At 39.3% G+C, this 22891-nt stretch overlaps 1 protein-coding gene across 1 annotated transcript in view; it reads left to right on the forward strand.

The window, feature by feature from the left end:
• Positions 1–22891, forward strand: part of MME (membrane metalloendopeptidase) — a 91017-nt gene that overhangs the window by 17141 nt on the left and 50985 nt on the right. Inside the window, 5 exon segments of the mRNA XM_017847381.1 lie at positions 17478–17639; positions 18967–19047; positions 19146–19241; positions 19353–19471; positions 21234–21299. Of these exon segments, the coding sequence (XP_017702870.1) occupies positions 17478–17639; positions 18967–19047; positions 19146–19241; positions 19353–19471; positions 21234–21299 (524 nt within the window).

A 22891-nucleotide genomic window follows, 5' to 3' on the forward strand; every position in this document is an offset into this window, starting at 1 on the left:
TAGACTGGGACTAATGCAGTGAAGAGTTCACTTTGAGATAGTTTAAACTTGACATACTGTACATATTCGATGTGGTAGAGTTCAGGGAAAATGGTGTTGGAAATAAAGATTCGGGGGTCATCAGCATGTGGATGATACGGTTGAGATTTCGTAGGGAGGAAATGGAGAAGAGAACCCATAATTGCAACACATAAAGCAACATTTAAAAATGAGAAGAGGAAGAAACTCCAAAAGACACTGAGAAGAAGTAATCAGAGAGGTAGAAGGAAAATCAGCAAAGTGTAAAATCACCAGAGCAAATGGAAGAGCAGATGTCAAAAATTAGAGAGTGGTCGTTGGAATTAAGCACAGCTGAGAGGTTGAGTAGGCTAAATGTTGAAACAGAGAGGAAGACATTGAAGATTCCGGTGAAGATCAGGTGGAAAACTGATGGATTTTGTCCATGGGGAAGTAAAAGAGGATGTATATCCAGAGAAAAGAATATAGGATAATTCTAAGATAAAGGATGGCCTCCTCCTTCCCCTTTTGTTTAATACTAGGGAGAAAGAAACCAAGATGGCTGAAATGCAAATATGAGGGACAGGAAGTTGAATGGGTCATGATCCAGTTGCCTCTGTGAAGTAACAAGCAAAAATCTCCCCCTGGGAGTGAGCTGATAGAGAAAGTAAGGAGAGTATGAAGACTGGAAAGGCTCCATGTGAGGAGTGGGCCGTGCACACGGAATTGATGACTCTGTTGAAGTGGAAGGCTATAACTTGAAATGGCATTAAACCAGGCAGTTGTGGGATTTCTCAAGCATCACTGATAATAGCTTCAACAGATATTGTCAGCACTGTTTTAGATGCTAAGGATACCTAGCACCTAAACACAGAGGGAACAACACAATGTCCCTGCTCACAGGAGCTTACAGTAGTAAAGGAGACAGTAAATAAACACACGCACGCATATAAAAAACATTATTAGACTAGAATTAGAAGGAAAAGGAAGGCAGCTGGATCAATTCAGAGTAAGCTCATTTGCAGGGGGCGAGGGAATGAAATACTTTGGTGAGATGATGTTTTCAGGGATGGCACCACAGGATGTACTGGATAGAAGATATAAAAGAAAGGTAAAGTAAAAACAGAGAGCTGGCGGGGTGCAGTGGCTCACGCCTGTAATCCCAGCACTTTGGGAAACCAAGGGGGGTGGATCACCAGGTCAGGAGATCAAGACCATCCTGGCAAACATGGTAAAACCCTGTCTCCTAAAAATACAAAAAAATTAGCTGGGCATGGTGGCACCCACCTGTAGTCCCAGCTACTCGGGAGGCTGAGGCAGGAGAATCGCTTGAACCCAGGAGGCAGAGTTTGCAATGAGCCAAGATCGCGCCACTGCATTCCAGCCTGGGCGGCAGAGTGAGACTCCATCTCAAAAAAAAAAAAAAAAAAAAAAACAAAGGAACAAGAAAAAATGGATGGGGTGAGAGTTCTCAGTGAAGTCGAAGAGCAGGTGTAGAGGGAATAAAGAAATGAAAAAAAAACAAAAAAAACAAAAAGCATTTCTACCAATCAGATGATTCTTATTGGAGATGCGGGTTACTCCTGATGAATGTTTCAGAGGTACAATTGTTCTGGGTGATGAGAGCATTAAGATGTCATCATGAAAATGTGTGAACCAATGTGAAGTGAAGGTCAAAGTTAGGAGAGTTCAGATGGTCAAGAAATTCTTAAGCTAGAGTGTAGCAGAGGTTGTCCACAGGGTCTCTGATGTTACATATCAAGATAGTAGAACTTATGTGGAAGGACAGACTGCACAAGGTGCCACAGTCTTAAACAAGCAGAGATCAATGCCTCTGGAGTCAGTAGAAGACAGAGATAAAGTAGGTGAGGCTGGGATGATCGACTGGAAGAAGGCTAAATAAGCAGAGTGGAGAGTAAGGATTTGGCTATCGCACAATGTTACAGAAAACTAGTTTTGCTTTTCCATGTTGGGGCAAGGTGGAGGGATATGCCACCTGATGAGATTAGTTCATATGGGTTAGTATTTTCAGTACATGTGTTATCATATGTAATTATCACTCAAAAGGGTAGGCAGCAACTAATAAGAAGAGGTGCTGGAGGGCCACCTGTCTGGCATGTAGTGTGGGATTCCATTTGATAGAATTACAAATGAATTCATTTTACTCATTTTATCTTTTCACTATCCTAGATAAAAACTCAAAATGAATCCATGAGTTCTTATCTTAAAACAATATGTTTTGTTTAAACATATCTCAGCAGTGTAATCTTATTTTAATCTTCCATTTCTTCAATCCAGAGGAGTTCAACTACAGTGCCTTTGCTGTGAAGCTAATGAAAAGGGAGTTGGTCCACTGCATAGACTAGGCTAGATGATCGTGAAGTTAAATTGAAGTCACTGAGCAGGTACCCAATAGCCAGCAGTGGATTTGTCTCTCTGCACTTGATGCTAAAGTAAAAACGAGCAAGCCAAGTATAAAATGGTGGATATGGCCCAGGCCATATCCTCTAAGGAAGTTTTTTTGTTAATCAAGACTTCTCTGAACTTCAAAGAAATTCTTATTTAAATAACTCCAAATCATTAAAGACTTCTAATAAGATATATTTGAGGATCCGGTAGTTACTTAAAAATACTCCCAGAAAAGAAAGCTTTTGTTACATTCTTTGGCTTAATTTTCTGGAGTAATGAAATTAGCTGAATGAAATTGGATGTTTCTGATACTTCTGCCAGTTTGACACTAAATGAATTATTTTCAAAACACATGTATATAGCAATTAATGATATTACTAACTTAGAAGCCAAGAAGCAAAATAGTAATAACTGTGTTTGTGACACAGAAATAATTTTAATAATGTTTGAATGAATCAGATATGCAAATAGTACTGTGATGCAATATATACACAATAATTAACTCAACTATGAATTACTCAGAGCACTGTAGACACTAGTCTAGCAAGGATCTGACAATATGTTGAGAAGAAATGATGCAAAGGAAGTCTTGAAAGTTGCCTTAAAGAAACTCATATCATGCAAATATGAATCTTTTAATAGCTACTATAAAATAGTAGAACTGAGTGCTGTGGCACAACTACTCAGGAGACTGAGACAGCAGGATCACTGGAGCCCAGGAGTTGGAGATTAGCCTGGGCAACGTAGCAAGACCCCATCTCCAATAAATAAATAAATAAATAAATAAATAAATAAATAAATAAATAAGTTAGTAGCAATGGGTGCTATGAAACTTTTTGATGTAGCTTGGATATTTGTCCTCACCCAAATGTCATGTTGAAATAATCCTCAGTGTTGGAGGTGGAGCCTGTGGGAGGTATTTATTATGGGGGCAGATCCCTAATGACTTGGTGCTGTCTTTGCAATAGTGAATGAGTTTTCATGAGATCTGGTTGCTTATAAGTGTGTGGCACCTCCCCACCTGCTCTCTTCCTCCCATTCTTGCCATGTGAGATGCCTGCTCCTCCTTCACCTTCTCTCATAGGTGAAAGCTCCCCTGAGGCTTCCCAGAAAGGAGATGCTGGTGTTATGCTTCCTGTACAGCCTGTAGAGCCATGAGCCAATTAAACCTCTTTCCTTTATAAATTACTCAGTCTCCGTCATTTCTTTACATGGTGCATATCAACCATGGTAATAAAGTGAAAACAAAGAAGTGGGAAGCTTTGAAAAGTTGACAAATTGGTTGAGCTCCATATGGAACACCAGCTGTAGGATCAGTCCCATTCTAGGCCCAGTTGCTCTCTGGGGCCAAGGTCAGTAGCTCAAATATTCCACGTCCAGTCAGCCCTACTCCTGGTGATCTGCCTCTGACCCCAGCTCTAGTAAATGGGTTTCTGCCTTTTTCCTTGGGGATCTCACTCCTGGCTCATTCCCCACTTCTGGAAAATGAGTTTCTTTTTTTCTTTTCTGTCTTCTGGGACTGAAATCTAGCTTAGCTCTTAACCTCATGACCTTTTGCCAGACCGTGGAGAACTGAAGTTTCCTTGGATCAACACACACCATCTACTGGTTATAGCTCCCTCCTCACAGCTACCTTGGGTGCTCTCCCTGTGTGGCTTCTTTCTGTTGCTTGTAGCTAGGAACTTCTTCTGTTGATGGTCCTTTATAGTCTGACTAAACCAGGATTCAGTCTCACTGGGCTGGTCAAACCACTTCTACCAGAGCCCAGTTTATGTGAATGATGAATGTTTTACATGGAAAAAAAGTTTCTTCATTTACTGAGGAAGGAACAGCTTCACTGATTTTGTGTGCCAACACAGACATCCAAGGATCCTGCTTGTCCTTCACCTATCAGCCATCACAGCTATTAATTTTCAAAACCTAGGAGGGGGGGAATTGGTCTTTTGTTTATTTAGTAAAAGAAAATCTAATTATATGTTAAAAGTTGAAAAAATTTTAGATCCTGCCTATCTGACTTTAAAACGAGCAATAAAAGTTGTTTTTTATTCAGGGATAGTAGCAGGAAAAAGAAGCTAGTATCAGAATGTTTTAAGATTCTGATACAGTGCATGTGCAGGTTTCACTTTACAAATAGCAGATGGTGATGATTTACTATAAGAAGATGTAATTAATTGAGAATGAAGGATCCTTTTGGAGTGTCCATTATGGGCTAGTCATTGTGCTAGGGGTAGGAATTAGAATCCTTTCCGTGGGTGGGGGTATGCTTAAAATAATTGCTTTTGTACTCTATGGATTACCTTGAAATATACTTTGAGTCATTTCTCAAAAATTGTGCATACCATACTGATCTGATAACTCATTGCACTGTTGCTCTGAGGCTCCATCCCCTCACCTAACCAATGGTCATCCATTTTGCAGTCCACAAGAGCCCCGTCTGAATTCATGGAAAGAACTTGCTCGCACTTGGGCTTGATAAAGCATAAGTCAATTTGGCAAGGCATGTGTTAACAAGATGATTTAGAACTTTGCAACCAGCCAGAACCATAAAGACAGCTTGGAATAAAACTAAAGTTGTTCCCATGAGATGCCCATGATGAGGGCTTCTAGGGCAAGGCTGCTGTTTTCTGCAGCCTCAGCAAGAATGAGGTCTCTTTCCCATGATCATTTCCCTCCCCTTCACTGGGCAGGGTGACAAAGACCAGGCCTCTGCTCCCACCAGTCAACAACAGGCAGGGCTCCCAGCATGCCGAAAGTTGAGACCTACCTCTTCCTCCTTTATCTGTTCTTCAGAGGGTAGCCTACCTGTCCAAACCTGCAGAGAATCACTCTGCATGCCAGTCCTCTTTTGGTTGCCTCTTTTGTCAAAAGCGTCACTTACTTTCTCTGCCTGGGACACAGCTCAGAACCTGACTCAAATATTTGTTGAATGGCCAGAGGAATGATTGAATTGCTCCCCTCTCCTCTACCTTCGACTGGTAACTCCTCCTTCATTCCCAGAGCACCCTATACACTTTACCTATAACTCATATCCCACTTGTTATCAGTTGTTCAGTCTGGTTTTTGTCCACTAAAATGTAAGTTTTGACTGTTTCTATTTTATTCATTATTTATTTCTAGCACCCAGCAGTGTGTAAGTTATAAATAAATATTGATTGAATAAATATACTCTCAGGTTCCTTATCTTGAAGTCACAAAAGTATTGATGCCTATACAAGGTGACTTGTAAACACACCTGATACACAAATATAGCTGCAGCAAAGAAACGTTTTCAGTCTAGTTAGGTCCTGCTTATGTAAGTCAGATTTCTCAGTTCAGTATTTCTGTATCAAGCCTCCTAGGTTTAGCCTCTTTCTATCTGATCCATCTTCTTTGCTAGCAATAAAGTCAATTACTCTCTTCTCAGTTGTCTAATTCACCTTGCTAATTCTACCCTCCTAAGCTAGAACTAGGTTAATGAGGAAACAGTTTCTAGAGTGTTTCTCTTTCCTACTATTTTTCTGTTTAAGGGAGAATCTCAACTAGTTTTCTACTTGGGTAAGCATTACCAGCTCTCTAGGAGCAAAGTCTCTATCAGTCTGGTTTTTCTTTTCCAACTCTGGTTTGTTCTGAATTCCTCCCTTCTCAACAACTCATTTCTTCTTTCTTTTAACACTCTGTGTTCTTCTCTTGAACACCATTGTTTAGCTAAGTGTTGCTGTTCTTCAACAACCACCATCCTCTAAAACTCCTCTGTCCCTGCTCACTTCATTCATAACACATGAATTCAAATTCCTAGCCAGCTCACGCATACATGCATAAATTAATTTATGGGAGGACATTACAAGTGACTCCTTACCTCTAGGTTAGGAGGAGCTTTACTTATCAACTGACTGAAGTAGGAGCTTTACTTGTCAACTGAACACTGAGTAAGTTTGAGAATTGAAAATAAGACCTGAGCATCACAAAACAACCTTTCATATCTAGATATAGTGACCATGTAGGAGTTCACACACATTATAAAAGTCTTGTTTAAGATGAAACCTGCAAGCTCTGTGAGGGCAGGGATTATGTCTGTTTATCACACCATGGTATGTTCAGTTCCTAATAGTGTCGGGTATATAGAGGCCATCAATATTTGTTGAAATCAAATGAAAAGTTTCAGTCTTTTTGTGCTTCACAAGAAGAAAACCTTTTGGAGAAAGCAAATGATTTAACATAATCTTCTGGATCTTCTATGATAGAAAATAGCTATTTACTCAGTAAAAAATATAAACATGTGAAGCCGAACACTGCCTTGTGCCAATCAAATGTTTGGTTTACTAATAGTTACTCAATTTATTCGTGCTCTCTAGAGAAGAGCTTTTTAAGAATTTGATATCATTTTAGGCAGCATTCAAGAAGCATTGTCTACTCAGCTTGTCCTCTGGCTGTTGTCTTTTTGTACCACTCCCTAACCAAAATTGATGCAAAGGCAGGATGCTTTGAGTTACACTCAGTAATTACATATTATTGAAGTTGGCTGGTTATTCTTAACCAACAATATGATCCAAAATAACACAATGTTTAAACAGGAGGAACATGGGTGTGGAACCCCAGTGCTGCCTCTTCAGAGATGTCTGCCAGAGTGCAGGGAACTTGGGATCTACCTGAAGAGTGTTACTAAGGGAACAATGGAGCCTTTTCATGACCTTCTATAGCTTTAGTTTAAAAAAGGAACATTATCATCATTTGCTAACATTATAATCAACAGCAGATCTCTGATAACTCATTTTAAGTGATATATTGTATTTAAATTACAGTATGATCCCTGATAGCTTTTTGCCAGCAGAGTCTTTCAGGATTCAAAATGCAAATTGTACCTGAAAAGAAAATTATTTTAGACTTATGGCACTTTAACTGTATCACAGAGTACTTTTATTATTATTATTAATAGAATGTGTTTCGGTTGCGAATTCTGGAGGAATCCCTACAGGAAAATAATTGCCAGTCCTCCCTTGGCTCTGAGCCATTCATTGAAATGGGCTATGAGATAAGACTGAAGAATTTCACTAATTTCGGGAGTGCCAACTGAAGATTATTATTGTGAATCCATTAGACATGAGATTTCTGTGATTATCTCAATGAGTTCTAAAATCCAGGGCCAAATGAGGTGAAAAAACTTTATACAATTATATACATGTTATAGAGCAATTAAAATTTTAATTGGGTGTCAAGAAAAACGGTGGTTACTCTACAACTTAATTTGGGTTCTCTCTGCCTCTCCGTAGAGTTTCTGAAAATTTTTAAATGTTATTTGGTGTTAAAGCAGAATGATACTGAGGAAAAAGCATCAGCTTAAAATTAGACCTAGGCTCAGCTTTAGACGAATTCCTTAAATTTGTATTGGTGACCTTGAGTTTGCAACCACCCCATACCTAGATTTTCTTAAAATAGGAGTAATATGTCCTATTTTATAAAGCAGTTCTAAGGAAGAAAAATGATTAAAACCCAAGGCAGTTTCACATAGTATAAGATCCCAGATGCTGGCCACCAGGCTACTTGAGTTCAAAACACAGCATTATCCTTTGCCAACTATGTGAACTTGGACACAAATTACTTACCCTCAATTTCTATACTTGGAAAATGGGGACACAAATATAGTTACCATACCGGGTTAAAAGAAAACAAACATTAAAGAAAGCATTTAAAAAACAGCCAGCATGAAGCTGGCACTTGGTGTTTGACGTATGTCAAGTGTTGGCCTCTATTGTTATTATTATTATTACATTTAAGAATCTTTGGCTAAACCTAAATGAAAATCCTATAGTTTACATTTTATGTTTAAATCTGATAGTGAATTTATCTGATAGCAAGTGGATTCCAGGTTGATTATTCATATGTTTGTGCCTATGTGTGTGTATGCATATTTGTTGTATGTATAAGACCTATACATTTAAGATAAATTAGTCACATGTATATATGAAATATAGTTATAAACTACTCCTCAAACTAGAGCAGCAAAAATAGGTCTCTTTACTTGACAGTACAGCTGTACAGAGTAAATTCACTATGCTTGGAAACTTCTTTCATATCTGCTTATGTAAGTCTGCAGCTAGTTTCTGAACAGTTGTATAGTGATGGTTTCTTGGTACTCACCAATTAGACAAGCATAAGTCATGACCTTGGCTTTCTTGGAACGTAACCAGTGGTTGACAGTGAGTGTTTGAGCTAAACGATAAACTAGCAGTCTAGATTACACTCAGCAGCTGGTATCCCCCACTTTCCATCTTTCTTCAACCAAGGCATCACAAAAGCAATTTGGGGGCAGGGATTTTCATTTAAAATGAAGAGTGGATTGTGGAATCATCCTGAGTGTTTGTAATGAAAGCCATTTGGTTTTTATTAGTATTAGAGTCTATGTGCTTGCTAGTTTTCGGTCATTTTCTCTTCAAGAATGGTCCCCCAGATTCCAGTTTTCACATGGCTGCCTTTTGAATTGAATCCTTTGTGACCCGTTGTGATTACATTGCATTTTCCTTGTGTTCTTTTAAAAAGTTCTGACTTTCTCTGAATTTTGGTTGGGGGGATGGTGGGAGGAGGGTGGCAGCAAGGGAATGGGGTCAATTGTACTTTCAGAATGTTGTCAAAAGAGATTTTTAAATTGTCAAAAATTGTCTAGAAGTAATATCAAGCTTCGTGTCTGCTAATAAAGCAAGCATTTACAACAGAAAGTTCGGTCAAAAATGGGTGTCCTAAGGTCTTTACAAAAGAGCATTCGCTCCTGAGTGCCCCAACATTTCTCTGACCTCTGTTGGACACTTCTAGAACAGTTATAAATCAGGCTAATTATAATGATGTTAGGATACTGGTGTTGTGTGTTTGGGGTTAGGAAGCTGAGAACTTAAGCAATTTGAAGAGAACAAGCTGAAAACAGTTTTGTTCATATATGATTCCCTAAGCCTTAATTCAGTGCAGATTAAGAATAATCAATGGGCCGGGCGCGGTGGCTCACACCTGTAATCCCAGCACTTTGGGAGGCCGAGGCGGGTGGATCACCAGGTCAGAGATCGAGACCATCCTGGCTAACACGGTGAAACCCCATCTCTACTAAAAATACAAAAAACTAGCCGGGCGAGGTGGCGGGCGCCTGTAGTCCCAACTACTGGGGAGGCTGAGGCAGGAGAATGGCGTGAACCCGGGAGGCGGAGCTTGCAGTGAGCCGAGATCGCGCCACTGCACTCCAGCCTGGGCGACAGAGTGAGACTCCGTCTCAAAAAATAAAAAAGTCAAAAAAATAAAAAAGAATAGTCAATGGAGGGACCGGGGGCGGTGGCTCATGCCTGTAATCCCAGCACTTTGGAAGGCCGAGGCAGGTGGATCACGAGGTCAGGAATTTGAGACCAGCCTGGCCAACATAGTGAATCACCGTCTCTACTAACAAACAAAAATTAGCTGGGCGTGGCGGTGGGCGCCTGTAATCCCAGCTACACGGAAGTCTGAGGCAGGAGAATTGATTGAGGCTGAGGCGGGAGAATTGCTTGAATCTGGGAGGTGGAGGTTGCAGTGAGCCGAGATTGCGCCATTGCACTCCAGCCTAGGCCACAGAGTGAGACTGTCTCAAAAAAAAAAAAAAAAAAAAAAGAATAGTCAATAGAGGAATTTTGTCACGACACCAGGGGTATATATGTGGTATGTATGTTGTAAATAGATGCCTAACCTATTTAAAACGTGGCTAATCTATAGTGACCAAGAGTTTTTAAAATAGAGTTGTAATTGAGAAAGAAATTATTTGTATCTTTTCCCACTTAGTTTTCTTTCCTGTTTTGTACATTTTCTAGATGCTTCAAAAGACCCAAAGAAAAAAAGAATACAAGCACAGTCATTACTCATTATTTGTGGATTCTGTGTTTGCTAATTCGCCTACTGCCTAAAATGTATTTATTACCCCCAAATCACTACTTGCAGCTTTCTCACAGCCATTTACAGACATGCACAGACTGGTGAAAAATCTTTCAGTCTTTCTACACAAATGTACTCAGCTGAGGTTGAACAAGGGAACCATAGACAAGGATCCTTTTTGTAGTCCATTTAGTCAACATTTTTTGCATTTTTGTGCTATTTGGTGATGATTTCACTTTAAAATGGTCCACAACTGTAGTGTGGAAGTGCTATCTACTGTTTTGAAGCACAAGAAGGCTGTGATGTACCTTACAGAGAAAATACATGCAATGGATAAACATTGTTCAGGCATCAATTATAGTACTGTTGGTGTGAGCTAAATGTTAGTGAATCAACAAAATATATTGAGTAAGGTGTCTTCGAACAGAAACACACATAAAACAAGGCTATGTATTAATCATCTGTGTGACCAGAAGCTCACAGGAACCTAACCTTGTGTTTCCCCTAGGGTCAATGATTCAGTATTCACTAATTCAGTGTAGTAGTGACTTTATATAGAACAAAACTCATACAAATAACTAGAATAAACCACACTTGTTTTTTAATTCCTGTGAAATAATTCATATGGGAAACCATCAACAATCTGCTAAGTAATGATGAACATTAAAAAAATTAAACCTGGCCAGGCATCCCAGCTACTCAGGAGGCTGAGGCAGGAGAGTGGTGTGAACCCAGGAGGCGGAGGTTGCACTGAGCATAGATCGCACAATTGCACTCCAGTCTGGGGGCCAAAAGTGAGATTTCATCTCAAAAAAAAACAAAAAATTAAAGCCATGTAAACGTACTACAGCATAAAACTTTATGCTATCTATTTTGTTCATTTGCTCTTTGTGACTATCATATTTATGTCAACTTTCCCCTGTTTTATTCACAATTTCCCCAGGAGCACTAGACAATGTAGAAATTTCTTTAAACCCTCCCCCCTCCCCACCAGAAAACAAGCCTCCAGGGAATGTACATATATAAATACTAAAATAGTTGTTGTGTATATAGTGCCCCAAATCCTATTTTCAGTTAACAAATTATTGGTAATGTTGGAAAGCAAGGCATGCAGATAAGAAAGGGGAGATCTTGTGGCTTGGAGGCCATTCAAAGGCAGACTTAAGGTTGCCTCTTCTTAAGGGAGACATGCAGTGGGGTCCTGTGTAACTGGAATTTCACCGTGTCTAATCATGTCTAGCAGACTGATGGAATGCTGTGCCTCAAGTTTCTTCTGAGAGGCCTGTGAGCCTCCTGAGATATCAACAAAAATGTTCCTTGGCCATCAGAAGAGAGAACTGATTTTGAATATAGTACAATTTTGCTATTTTAATCACTCCAAAACTAGGCCTGTTGGTGCTTGTGGTTCTTGAGAGAGGAGGCCATGGGGGCAAAATTCAAGAGACCCGTTTACCTGTAGGCACAAGATCCCTGCTCAACACTTGAGACAATGAAAGATGAGGAAAGGAGGTATTTTCCCTGCATCATCCAGCTTCAGCACCCAGCAGGAAGTGGATCATGGATGGGGACTAGGTAGGAGGCCATGGAGGCTAAAGTCAGTGGAGCAGAGTGGAATCTTGGGGTCATGGGCTTATGCATGAGACACATGTGAGGTTCCTTGCAACACTTTGCCAGTCAATTATAAGAGACTGAAGTCACTGCAAAACATAGATTGCCATGATGTAAGCCTATTTGCATTTACAGACTGAAAAGGGAAAAGGAAATATTCCTACTTCAAGTAAGTATGGGACTATACTTTTTTAATATTGGATCTGTTGGTCCTCATTTCCATGTTTCTCTATTGTCTAATGTGGTGGTTCCCCCTGACTGCACATTAGACCGACTCTAGAAAATCTTAAAAAAAATGTCTGGACTCACTCCAAAGATTCTGATTAAATTGATCAGGAGTAGATCCTGGGCATCCATGTGTCTAAAAGGCTTCTCAGATGATTCACGTGTTTAGCCAGGGTTGACAAGTACTGCCCTAAAACATGTTGCTGAGATTTTTCACACCCCATTTTCCAGTGTGCTCCAAAGATAACTTAGGCAGGAACCCTGCTACATGTCCACTTCAAAAAGATGCACCCCTGAATGGGCCTTTGAGTGCATCCACCTAAAGTGGCCTCCATGCCACTTTCCTGTCTGGTTACTCCACTGTGAAAAATTCATCTGTGGACTCTTCAAGTCCTCATGCTATACATTGTCCTGCCTTTCTCCCAGCACAAATTGTTGGTGATAAGTCTGACAGTGGGGAGGCTGTGGCTGCAGAGTGGCAGGAAAGAGAGGAAGTAAAGGAGAAGGCAGGGCAAAGGAAGAGTGAAAGCGTACTTGGAAAGGAGTGGAAAGGAGGGCCATGCAAGGCGCTGCTTCTCACATGTCCCCCACCAGCCATCTGCATCCAAAGCAGGGAGGGAAGAGTGTGGGCTCATAGCCATACACGTTTAAGTGCAAGCCTTGGGGCCCCATAATTTACTAGCAGCTTGATCTTGGAAAAATTACTTAATCTTGTACAACTAAAAAGTGGTGGAGTTCTGGGATTCAAAACTGGTCTGTCTGGCTTAAAAGAGCCCAAACGTTCTTCCCAGTGTATACTACATCTCTCAATCCATACACACACAATAGACTTTTCAGTGAGGAATACAGTAATTAATAACTTCCCAGATGGCAGTCGAACTTGTTTTTAAATTCCTATAGTCAAATAAGTTGGGGGAATGTTACAAGAAGATTAGTTAGAAAGAAAATGGTGTCATTTATTATCAGCTCGAAACATTCAGAATTGTCATTTGTAAGAAATAAGCTCATTATTAATAGAAGATTACTTTTCTTGTCTTTGTGTGACCATTTTCTTAAATTAAAAATAAACTTTTTTCCCTTATTGCAAAAGCAATGCATGTTCATCTAATACAAATTGGAAAATAAAGATAAGCAAATAATACAAAATTAAACACACTCTTAATCCCTCTGCCCGGATCTAACTGCTGTAAATATGTTAGTATATATCCTTCTAGATTTTCTGTGCTTTTATACAGATTTTGAAAAATCATAGTATACGTTCTTTCACTTTAAACATCTGGTCAACAACGTTCCATGTCAATACATTTGCCTTTACTACATTATTTTTTTATATCTGCTTATTAAGATGAATAATTTTGTCTGATTTGAAACCACATTTGTTTACTGAGATGTCAGAGACCCACAGATAAGGAAACATCTGAAGAGCCCAGGTGTGGCTATGTGGAGAGGCTGAGTAATTCAAAACAAAGTACAAAACATAAAAACAATTACAACCAGTTTGACAGTTGTATGTCTGTTTCCTACGGCCTTCTACCCACAAGTCTACCGCTGACTTCAAAGAAAAGTCAGCACAGAGGAGGTCCAGAGGATAAGGTGCAAAACGAGAATCAAACTCATGATAAGAGATTAAAGGAAGGTTGATCAAAGACCCAGCATAAAAGTGCTAGCCCATGACTTGACTTGGCCCCTGGCCCCAAAATATTCATCAGAACAGAGAGCTCTCTTTGAAGCGATTGGATGCATCCATGCTCAGACAAGCTCTCTGGTCCAAGGGAAATTTAAAGAGTGGCCCTGGAAGGAGTTAGCAGAGTTCTCTCTTCCTCTCTCTGCTCTGCACATCCCTCACAAACTGAATGTTATTTCTTTGGTTTGTTGTGCAGATGCCAGTAGTTCAACTGTACTTTTTGCCTCCTGGGAGATGTGAGAAGTACGGTTGCATTTACAGGATGGAGAATTTGCACTCATGATCGGAGAACTGAAACCTCCAGCCATCCTTTTTATTCAGAGTGTTTAAGGACAGGTGGTATTTCCAAATAGGCAGTAGGACTTGTTCATGACTCTCCTTGTTCATTCTGCTTGTTCATTACTTGTTCACTATTTTCTGAGTAGAGTTTATTGCTCTGTGGTGTCGTGACAGAAGCCATTCATTTCCCATGAAAGGGGAAGAAAACAGAAGTGCCCCCTTCTGGCATAACCTTCACAACATTCAGCTTAAATGTTTTTAAGTATCTTAAAAGAGAAGAGTTATGTATTGCTAAGTGTGTTCTTAGAATGTCTGTAGTTAGCACTTCTTTCAGGCTCTAGTTTTCTGGTTTCTCATTTTGCGTAATAATCTTCTATGTATTTAGAATCTTTATTTTTCACCTTTCCCATTACCGTATTTTACTTCCTTCAGAGTTCAAGGGAATTGCTTTTCTCTTTACCTTTTTTAGATCAGTTTCCTAGCCTTTAACTGAAGTGTTAAAGTTGGAGTTCTTACTGGAAAGTCTTGGATTGAGCACAGTGTTAGGCTCTGGGAGAGAGAAAATGCATTTTCTATTTTCACAGAACCACAGTCCAGGTGAGGAGATAATGAGTTTGCATGCAAAAAATGAATATGTTGTGAGCTGATACAGACTTTTCTCAGGCCAGTCTTTCATAAAGAAGGAGTACTTGGAATGGGCTTTGAAAATGCCTGAAATTCCAAAATGAAATAATATGAAAGAGTATTTATTAGTACGTGTTGGGGCTGGGTAATATGGTCAAAGTTACAGAGGCAGAAAACCATAAGGTGTCTCACAGAAACTGAGTACACTCATTTAACTGTGACGGATGGCTCATGTGAGAAAGTAGCAAAGGAGAAGCTTCATTAGTTCTATTAGTGTTACAATGTGCTATGGAACCTGGATTTTATTATGATTGCAAAATGATGGTGTTGAAAATTTTGGAGTGGAAAATGACATTCTCAAGTATTTTGAGAACATGACTCTGCCTGTGGAGTACAGAATGGACGTGGGTAGGAAGAGGCCTGGAGCCACAACTTGGTCAAAAGTGCACAGAGTCTGAGAGAAAGACTTGAAACAGAATGGAAATAATGGGAAGGATGAAATGGACTCCGGAGGCAGTGAACTGAGAACTGATCTGACCTCTGTGATGAGGTGAGAGGAGGGGAGTGATGAGCTGTAAGAGAAGATGGTAAGAAGACTCATAGATGATTCAGTCACAAATAAACATAATTGCACCCCTACTGCCTAGGTGCTAGGTGACACAAAGAGACTAATCACATCAACAAAATGGTTAGGTAGACAGAGTAGGTGTTTACAGTGAAAAACTCAAAGTAGTCTCATCTAAACATTGAAGTCAGAGTGAGGCAATGAGCTCTCAGGAGTTGGGAGGAATATTCCTTGAAGTTTTGAGTCACAGAAGCATCAGGGAAGAGATGGAACATGAGCTGAACATTGAATGACGGGTAGAATTTGGAAAGAGTGACAAGGGCAATCAAAGCTGTGGGATGAGGAGGTTAAAGCAAAGGCACAGGACTAAGAAAACACAAGGAACGTTTCTGACACATTGACGAGGTCCATCTGTTTGGAACAGAGTTTGCATAAAACACCAAAAGAGGAAAAGGGGAAGAAGGTAGGGTGATCCATTTAATCTGGTAAAGGTTTAGAAACCAAGCGAAAGATTTTATTTTTACTTCTGAGACAGAGTCTCTCTCTCTCACCTAAGCTGGAGTTCAGTGGCGCAATCTTGGTTCACTGCAACCTCCACCTCCTGAGTTCAAGCGATTCTCCTGCTTTAGCCTCCTGAGTAGCTGGGAATACAGGTGTCTGCCACCATGGGCAGACAATTTTTGTATTTTTAGCATAGTTTGGGTTTCACCATGTTGGCCAGACTGGTGTCGAACTCCCAAAGTGCTGGCATTACAGGCATGAGCTACCGTGCCTGGCCAAGAGTTTATAATTTAACCTGGGAAATGTCAAGCCGCTGACATTTTTCAGCGAGGTTGTGGCCGGTGTAAAAGAGTCTTTTGGGAAGTTTGGTTTGTGAAAGATGTGTAGAATATATCAAGATGAAGAACTGAGTGACTTCTAGTCAAAAAGGAATGATGATGTAAACCAGTTACCAATCAGAATGAGAGGTATGGAAGAGGGGCAAATGAATTACCAGTAAACCAAGGGGAAATGGAAATACAGTTTTACCCAAAGTTTCAAATCCAGGAGGCTATGATAGCAATGTGCCGAATACTAAGGCATAAAAATCATGAGAGGACTGGTTTGGTAACAGTCCTGAGCATTTTGTATTAAAGAGCTGGGTCCTGAGGCTCCAGCCAGACAAGCAAACATTCTGAAAAGGTGGTTCAAAGAAGGGGCTTGACGCTTAGCTGGAAACCATTTTTACCATACCAAGTTTAAAAAATCCACACAATTCAGCAATTGTTTGAAGTTTTTAATTAATTAATTAATTCAGAAAGTGAAGTATTTTCAAAAGCTCATCTGAGAGCTCTATTCTCTTGATACGGATGAATTCTCAGTTGCTCTTTTGTTTTCATTCCAAAACAGTTCAACTTGTATGAGACTGAAAGTGGGGAGGGCAGGAGCAGAATTTTCTCTGTTCCAGGTATAGACATTATGGGTATTGGGCCATATTCCCACCTTCATTGGTAATGATTCCTGTTTCATACCGTCTTTCTCTCTATCAGTTGCAGGTCTTAGCAGAGTCAGCATCTTGATTGTAAATACTCAGTGTTGGTTGATTTGCATTTTCATCATAGTCCTGAAAGATAAAAGTGGACCTAAGAAAAACTAATAAGCTTACAGCGAGTTTTATAATGACAGACTCTATATAAACAAATGCAAATTGGATGTCAAATCTGAATTACAAAATTCATTTGAGCAAGGTCCAGGAAGTAATAACAGTGGCTTCAGATCCTTTCTAAAATAAGAAAAATTCATTAACAATCTTCCATGGCTTGGAGTCTCAGAGACATTCAAAAGTCACAGCACTTTGAAGAGCAGAGTTGGCAACTAGAGTTATCAGAGTGAAGAATGACATACTAACCTCAGGCGCAGGATGGCCAACTCAAAGTAGACCTCTATTCTTTGTTCTTCTGAGATAGGAAGCCAGAAAACTTAGTGATTCGGGGGTGGGATGGGAAGGCTGTGGGACCCAGGGTGGAAGGACCCACATAGTTCAAAATAAAACGAACCAACTATAGTGAAGGAAAAGAGAACTATGCACAGGTAGTATTCCTCATCCACCTGAATTGACTTATATAAAAAAGAAAACGGAGCATCTGACAAATGGATGCAATCAAAAGGGAGCAATACGCCTTTTTCTCCTTTAAAGCTTCTTAAGAAATAAACCCATCATTGTATCTAGTGTTTTCTCTGCTCTTGCAGCTGCTCGACTGATCCAAAACATGGATGCCACCGCTGAGCCTTGTGCAGACTTCTTCAAATATGCCTGTGGAGGCTGGCTGAAACGCAATGTCATTCCTGAGACCAGCTCCCGTTACGGCAACTTTGACATTTTAAGAGATGAACTAGAAGTCGTTTTGAAAGGTTAGTGGAAAGTGTGTCTGTGCATCAAAGATTGCTCTCTTAATATGTTCATTTTTTAAATATACAATTGTTAGCCATTACAAGGAATGTCACAGAAGATTAAAAAGTTAATAATCCTTCCAGGATTTGTGTGCCACCACCGAGTCACTTTGGTCGTGGCAGACACCGAAATTGATATGCTGACATCTCTTAGCATTCCTGTTTTCATTTGTAGATATGCAAATGATAAAGTTGTATCATCCCTAGAGATGGCAGGTTTGGGTTTTTGTTTGTTTGTTTGTTTGTTTTTTGAGATGGAATTTTGCTCTTGTCACCCAGGCTGAAGTGCAATGGTGCTATTTCGGCTCACTGCCACCTCTGCCTCCCAGGTTTAAGCGATTCTCCTGCCTCAGCCTCCCAAGTAGCTGAGATTATAGGCACCTGCCATTACACCCAGCCAATTTTTGTATTTTTAGTAGAGACGGGGTTTCACTATGTTGGCCAAGCTGGTCTTGAACTCCTGACCTCAGTTGATCCACCAGCCTTGGCCTCCCAAAGTGCTGGGATTACAGGCGTGAGCCACTATACTTAGCCAAGATGGTAGTTTTATGTCATTTTAGGGTAGAAAAAAAATTAAATGATTGGCGCAGAAACCTACTTTTGTAGTCTCCCTACCCAAACCCTGTGTTAAAGTCACTGTAAGATGTTACTAAGATTTGCCTTCCCAGCATAGGTATATTCTAACCTGGCTAAGACTGTCTCCCTGGGAAGTTAAGAAATCTAGACAAGTCCCTCCTATCCTCTGTTCTGTGTTCTCCCCTCTTCTAGAAGTTATTTGTAGAAGAACAATTTTTGCTATTTTTTAACATTGAAACAAGTAGGACAATTCAATTCATTCATTTGGAGCATGAACAGTACAGTCACACAAAGATAATTATTTTCCAGCCTTCAAAAGAACTATTCATACTAAATTCCAAATTCCTCTGTGTTATTGTTTTCTTTTTAATCTCAATTTCAAGAAAAGTAACTGTTACCTATGGCAGAGCAGTATGCATCACTGTTCATAAAAAAAAGATAATCTAGTCAAAAGGACTTTCTTCTAAATTGGCTGATTAAACTGATTCCCAGTTCTGTGCTAGGACTGATAATCTGGTAAGGGGTTTGGTTTTTCCTATAAGGTTTTGGAACTTGGGTGAGGAAATGAATGTACCTCCAGAAAAGCGAGTTTTTTTTTCCTTTTTAACTGAACTCCCCTTGCAAATGTTAATTTACTGCAAATGAACAAGTATGTTTGCATAGTGAAATAAGCAATTGTGTTGATGCATTTTATTAAATGTCCTTATTTCAGATGTCCTTCAAGAACCCAAAACTGAAGATATAGTAGCAGTGCAGAAAGCAAAAACATTGTACAGGTCTTGTATAAATGAATGTAAGTGCTCTTCATTTGATTTCATTAGGAGTATGCATATATTGGTGCCAAACTATGCCTAGATTTCTAACTGAATTTATGTTTGTTGTTTTCAAAAGCTGCTATTGATAGCAGAGGTGGAGAACCTCTTCTGAAACTGTTACCAGACATATATGGGTGGCCAGTAGCAACAGAAAACTGGGAGCAAAAATATGGTAAGGCAATTTTCCTACTTAAAAAATATTTGCCACGTAAAATCTATGTTACTATAATATCATTAATGAACTAAAGCTTCTAAAGATATATTTTATCTTTTATTGCTTTAGGTGCTTCTTGGACAGCTGAAAAAGCTATTGCACAACTGAATTCTAAATATGGGAAAAAAGTCCTTATTAATTTGTTTGTTGGCACTGATGATAAGAATTCTGTGAATCATGTAATTCATGTAAGTTTGTGTGGCAAATAACTAAAGTTACCTTTAAATTGTAACAAAAGTCCCACACACATTGTTGTTATTGATATTTAGAAATAATGCTATTTTCAATTGAATTGAATAAGCAAGGAGGTAGTATATTCATGCTGTGTCCCTAATACCTGGAGTCCCAATTTTGAAAGTATTTTCTTAATGCTGTGCTTTAGACATTCACATCTTGCTTCTGCTACCTCTGTTTTAGATACCTCTCCCTTCACAAAACAAATGAGAAGAAGGGCTCCAGGCCTCTCCTATGCAGAAAAAGTTCCTAATTTCTTTTTATGGTACTTGAAAGGAGCATGCTTTGGTTTATAGAAGTAATGCAGGTCTGGAAACCAAAAAATAATAATTGCTTTCAAAAAGAACATAGAAAAGGGATTTTAAACATAATTTTTTTCCTCACTAAAGAATATCTGTACTTTTTTCTCAACTAAAGGTAAAAAAAAAAAGTCTTTCTTTTAAAATGGATTTATTGTATTTTAAAATGTAAACAATTTGATTTAGATATCACCTAAGAGTAGATTAATGAATATGTTTGGAATGTACTGAAAATTTAGAGTTTTCTTTCCTCCTTTTTTATTTCTTGGTTTCCTGTATAAGGAATTATACTAAAAATTGCAGGTTACTGAATCACTTAATCATATCTGTGTCACTATTGCATAAATCTTTATGGTCATTTGTATTAAAATCATGAAAGGAATTGAACCCAAATCTCCTGCAGGGGACTCTTTCTCTTCTGAAACTTTCTCCTTGCGGGATCACCTTGAGGGCCAGGGCGTGGGGAAGGCTCAGGGCCCTTCAGGTGGAGATATCTTCTGGCTCTTTCCATACCAGTTCTTTGGGTTATGTTTCTTTTGTATTGGCCTAGGCCCTCCACAGCTGCTAGGATTCTCTCTTTAACCCAGAAATGCTCTGTTTCACCTCCACACTCATGTTGCCATGCAGTGAGTCAGAAACAATCTCGCAAAGCTGCAAGTATGCCCAGGTAGCTCTCACTTGGGTATTATAGATGGACTAGACACGTTGGTGCAGAACTGAGTTTCATCTTTCACACCCTTAACTGCTATCTGGGTCTACTGAGGTTCTTCTGAGCAGAGCAGCTTTGAGGGGAACCATGGAGAAGTCGCTTCCATTCCCTTAGGGTAGAGAATCTTAAAAAACATTTTCTGGCACAAGTTACATTAGCTAAAAGGTTCTGGAGTTACCTTACAGGTTTTCCACTTCTCCTCCCCTTCTCCCCATCCATCCAAATCAACTTGAAGACTATTAACCCACTCCCTCCAATGAAAGGGGATCCCAACTAAGGGTGGGAGCAGATGAAAATGTTCCCAGGGGAGCACATTAGAATCTCCGGATTCTGTGAAATCCGGAGAAATCTGGGAAATCTGTGAATATGTAATTTAGAAATTTCCACGTCCTGGAATCTAACATGTTTTTGTTCACTTGCACCTTCTGCTCTGCATTAAAAATCCCTCCCAGTAAATCTTTTGTTCACTTTCTTTTGTTTTCCTTAAATATCTGCAGCACAGTCCTCCAGATTATCTAACTGCCCATTAGTATAACACTTACAAGTAGTGTAGAAACCATTTCCTAACTAGGTATTTACTCAGTGTCTGATGGTTACCCCTATAAACAGCAAGAGTAGGATCTTTCACATACATAGACATGCTTGTATTTTTCTAACTTTTCTATATTCGCTGAATGATTTATTTTCTTTCATGTATATTTTTTACAGATTGATCAACCTCGACTTGGCCTCCCTTCTAGAGATTACTATGAATGCACTGGAATCTATAAAGAGGTAAAAAGAAAAAGAAAATAACCAAAACCAAACTACAGAACCATCTGGTGTAAACTTATAAGTAACAAGCAAGGCCAAAATCAAATTTAGCCCTCTGATGTTTTTCATTCATGACAGGGACTTAAAATCACACATAATAGTGAGCTGTCTTTGATAGAATGAATATTCTCAATAGAATGAATGAAGGTATTTTACAAAACTAGGAAATTTGAAATTCCTTATTTGTATCTTGGTTTTTAGTATTTAAAACATATGATCTATTTTGTAAATTAAAGTATTTTAATCCATCTGTAAACTGCATTATTTAAAAAATGAGCAGATTTGTCATGGTCTAGGGTGGTGCTGGTGAGGACCAGAGGATCAGTGAGAGATACACTATGTAGCATCCTTCTGGAACCATCTGATTTGACTTTCAGAGAACTATGCAGGTAGTGACATTGGGCTCAGACAAACTTTTGCAGCTACCTTGTGACTCTAACATTCGCCAGGTAGCCAGTGGGCATCATATCCCATAGTGGACGTTTGGATGTTCTGGAGTGCTTTCTTATTGTCTCACAACCTTGTCTTCCTTGGGCTGATGTTCACATACTTATTTTTTTTTATTTTTTTATTTTTATTTTTTTTGAGATGGAGTCTTGCTCTGTCCTGTCACCCAGGCTAGAGTGCAGTGGCATGATCTTGGCTCACTGTACCCTCTGCCTCCCTGGTTCAAGCAATTCTCCCACCCTCAGCCTCCCGATTACCTGGGATTACAGGCGACCGCCACCACACTCAGCTAATTTTTGTATTTTTAGTAGAGACGGGGTTTCACCATCTTGGCCAGTGTGGTCTCAAACTCCTGACCTTGTGATCCACCTGCCTCAGCCTCCCAAAGTGCTGGGATTACAGGTGTGGGCCCTGGCCCACGTGCTCTTCTCACAGAAGTAAGGAACAACAGGAGATAAAACTAGTAATCTTACACATTATTAGATATTGGGGAAAGGTGTTGGTTCTACAAAGGTTTTTCTTATAATTATTTTGTAGCTCAAAAGTAAATTATTTTTGATGATTCTAATGTCTCACAGTGTAGTGATGTGACTAAAATTACATTTTATTTTAATTTACTCGCTAAATAGGTTTATGATTGGCGTTTATTTTGCCTAATTATGAAGTTCAAATAATATGGAATGAATTCACTGTAAGGTATCTTTTTGAATGGACTGCACAACACTGAAATGCAGAAAAAGATCTATTATCAAAGGCCACAATTAATAGCACAGATAAATACATGGGTGTGGGATATTTGGGTTCAGTGCAATCTAGTTACTGTGTGGGGTACAGCTACTGGCTTTAAGAGCTATGCAGCAGCTTTCTGTGACAGATTTGAAAGGGATTGAGGAATTTTGGTTCACTATTGTACATTTTTATCACCATCAACTGGGACGCTTTTCATATTTAGGATTGTGTTCTTATATCAAATTTTCAAATCCTACAATACATACTTTTTTTTTACATTTTAATATTTCTGATATTAAGGTATACCTGGCAGTCAATGTATATATTTAAGGCAGTAAAAGTTTTTTTTTTTTTTTTTTAAGTGTTAAGATGTTGTA

This window comes from Rhinopithecus bieti, unplaced genomic scaffold, assembly GCF_001698545.2.
Source record: "Rhinopithecus bieti isolate Rb0 unplaced genomic scaffold, ASM169854v2 scaffold_28987, whole genome shotgun sequence".
Classification (NCBI taxonomy): domain Eukaryota; kingdom Metazoa; phylum Chordata; class Mammalia; order Primates; family Cercopithecidae; genus Rhinopithecus; species Rhinopithecus bieti.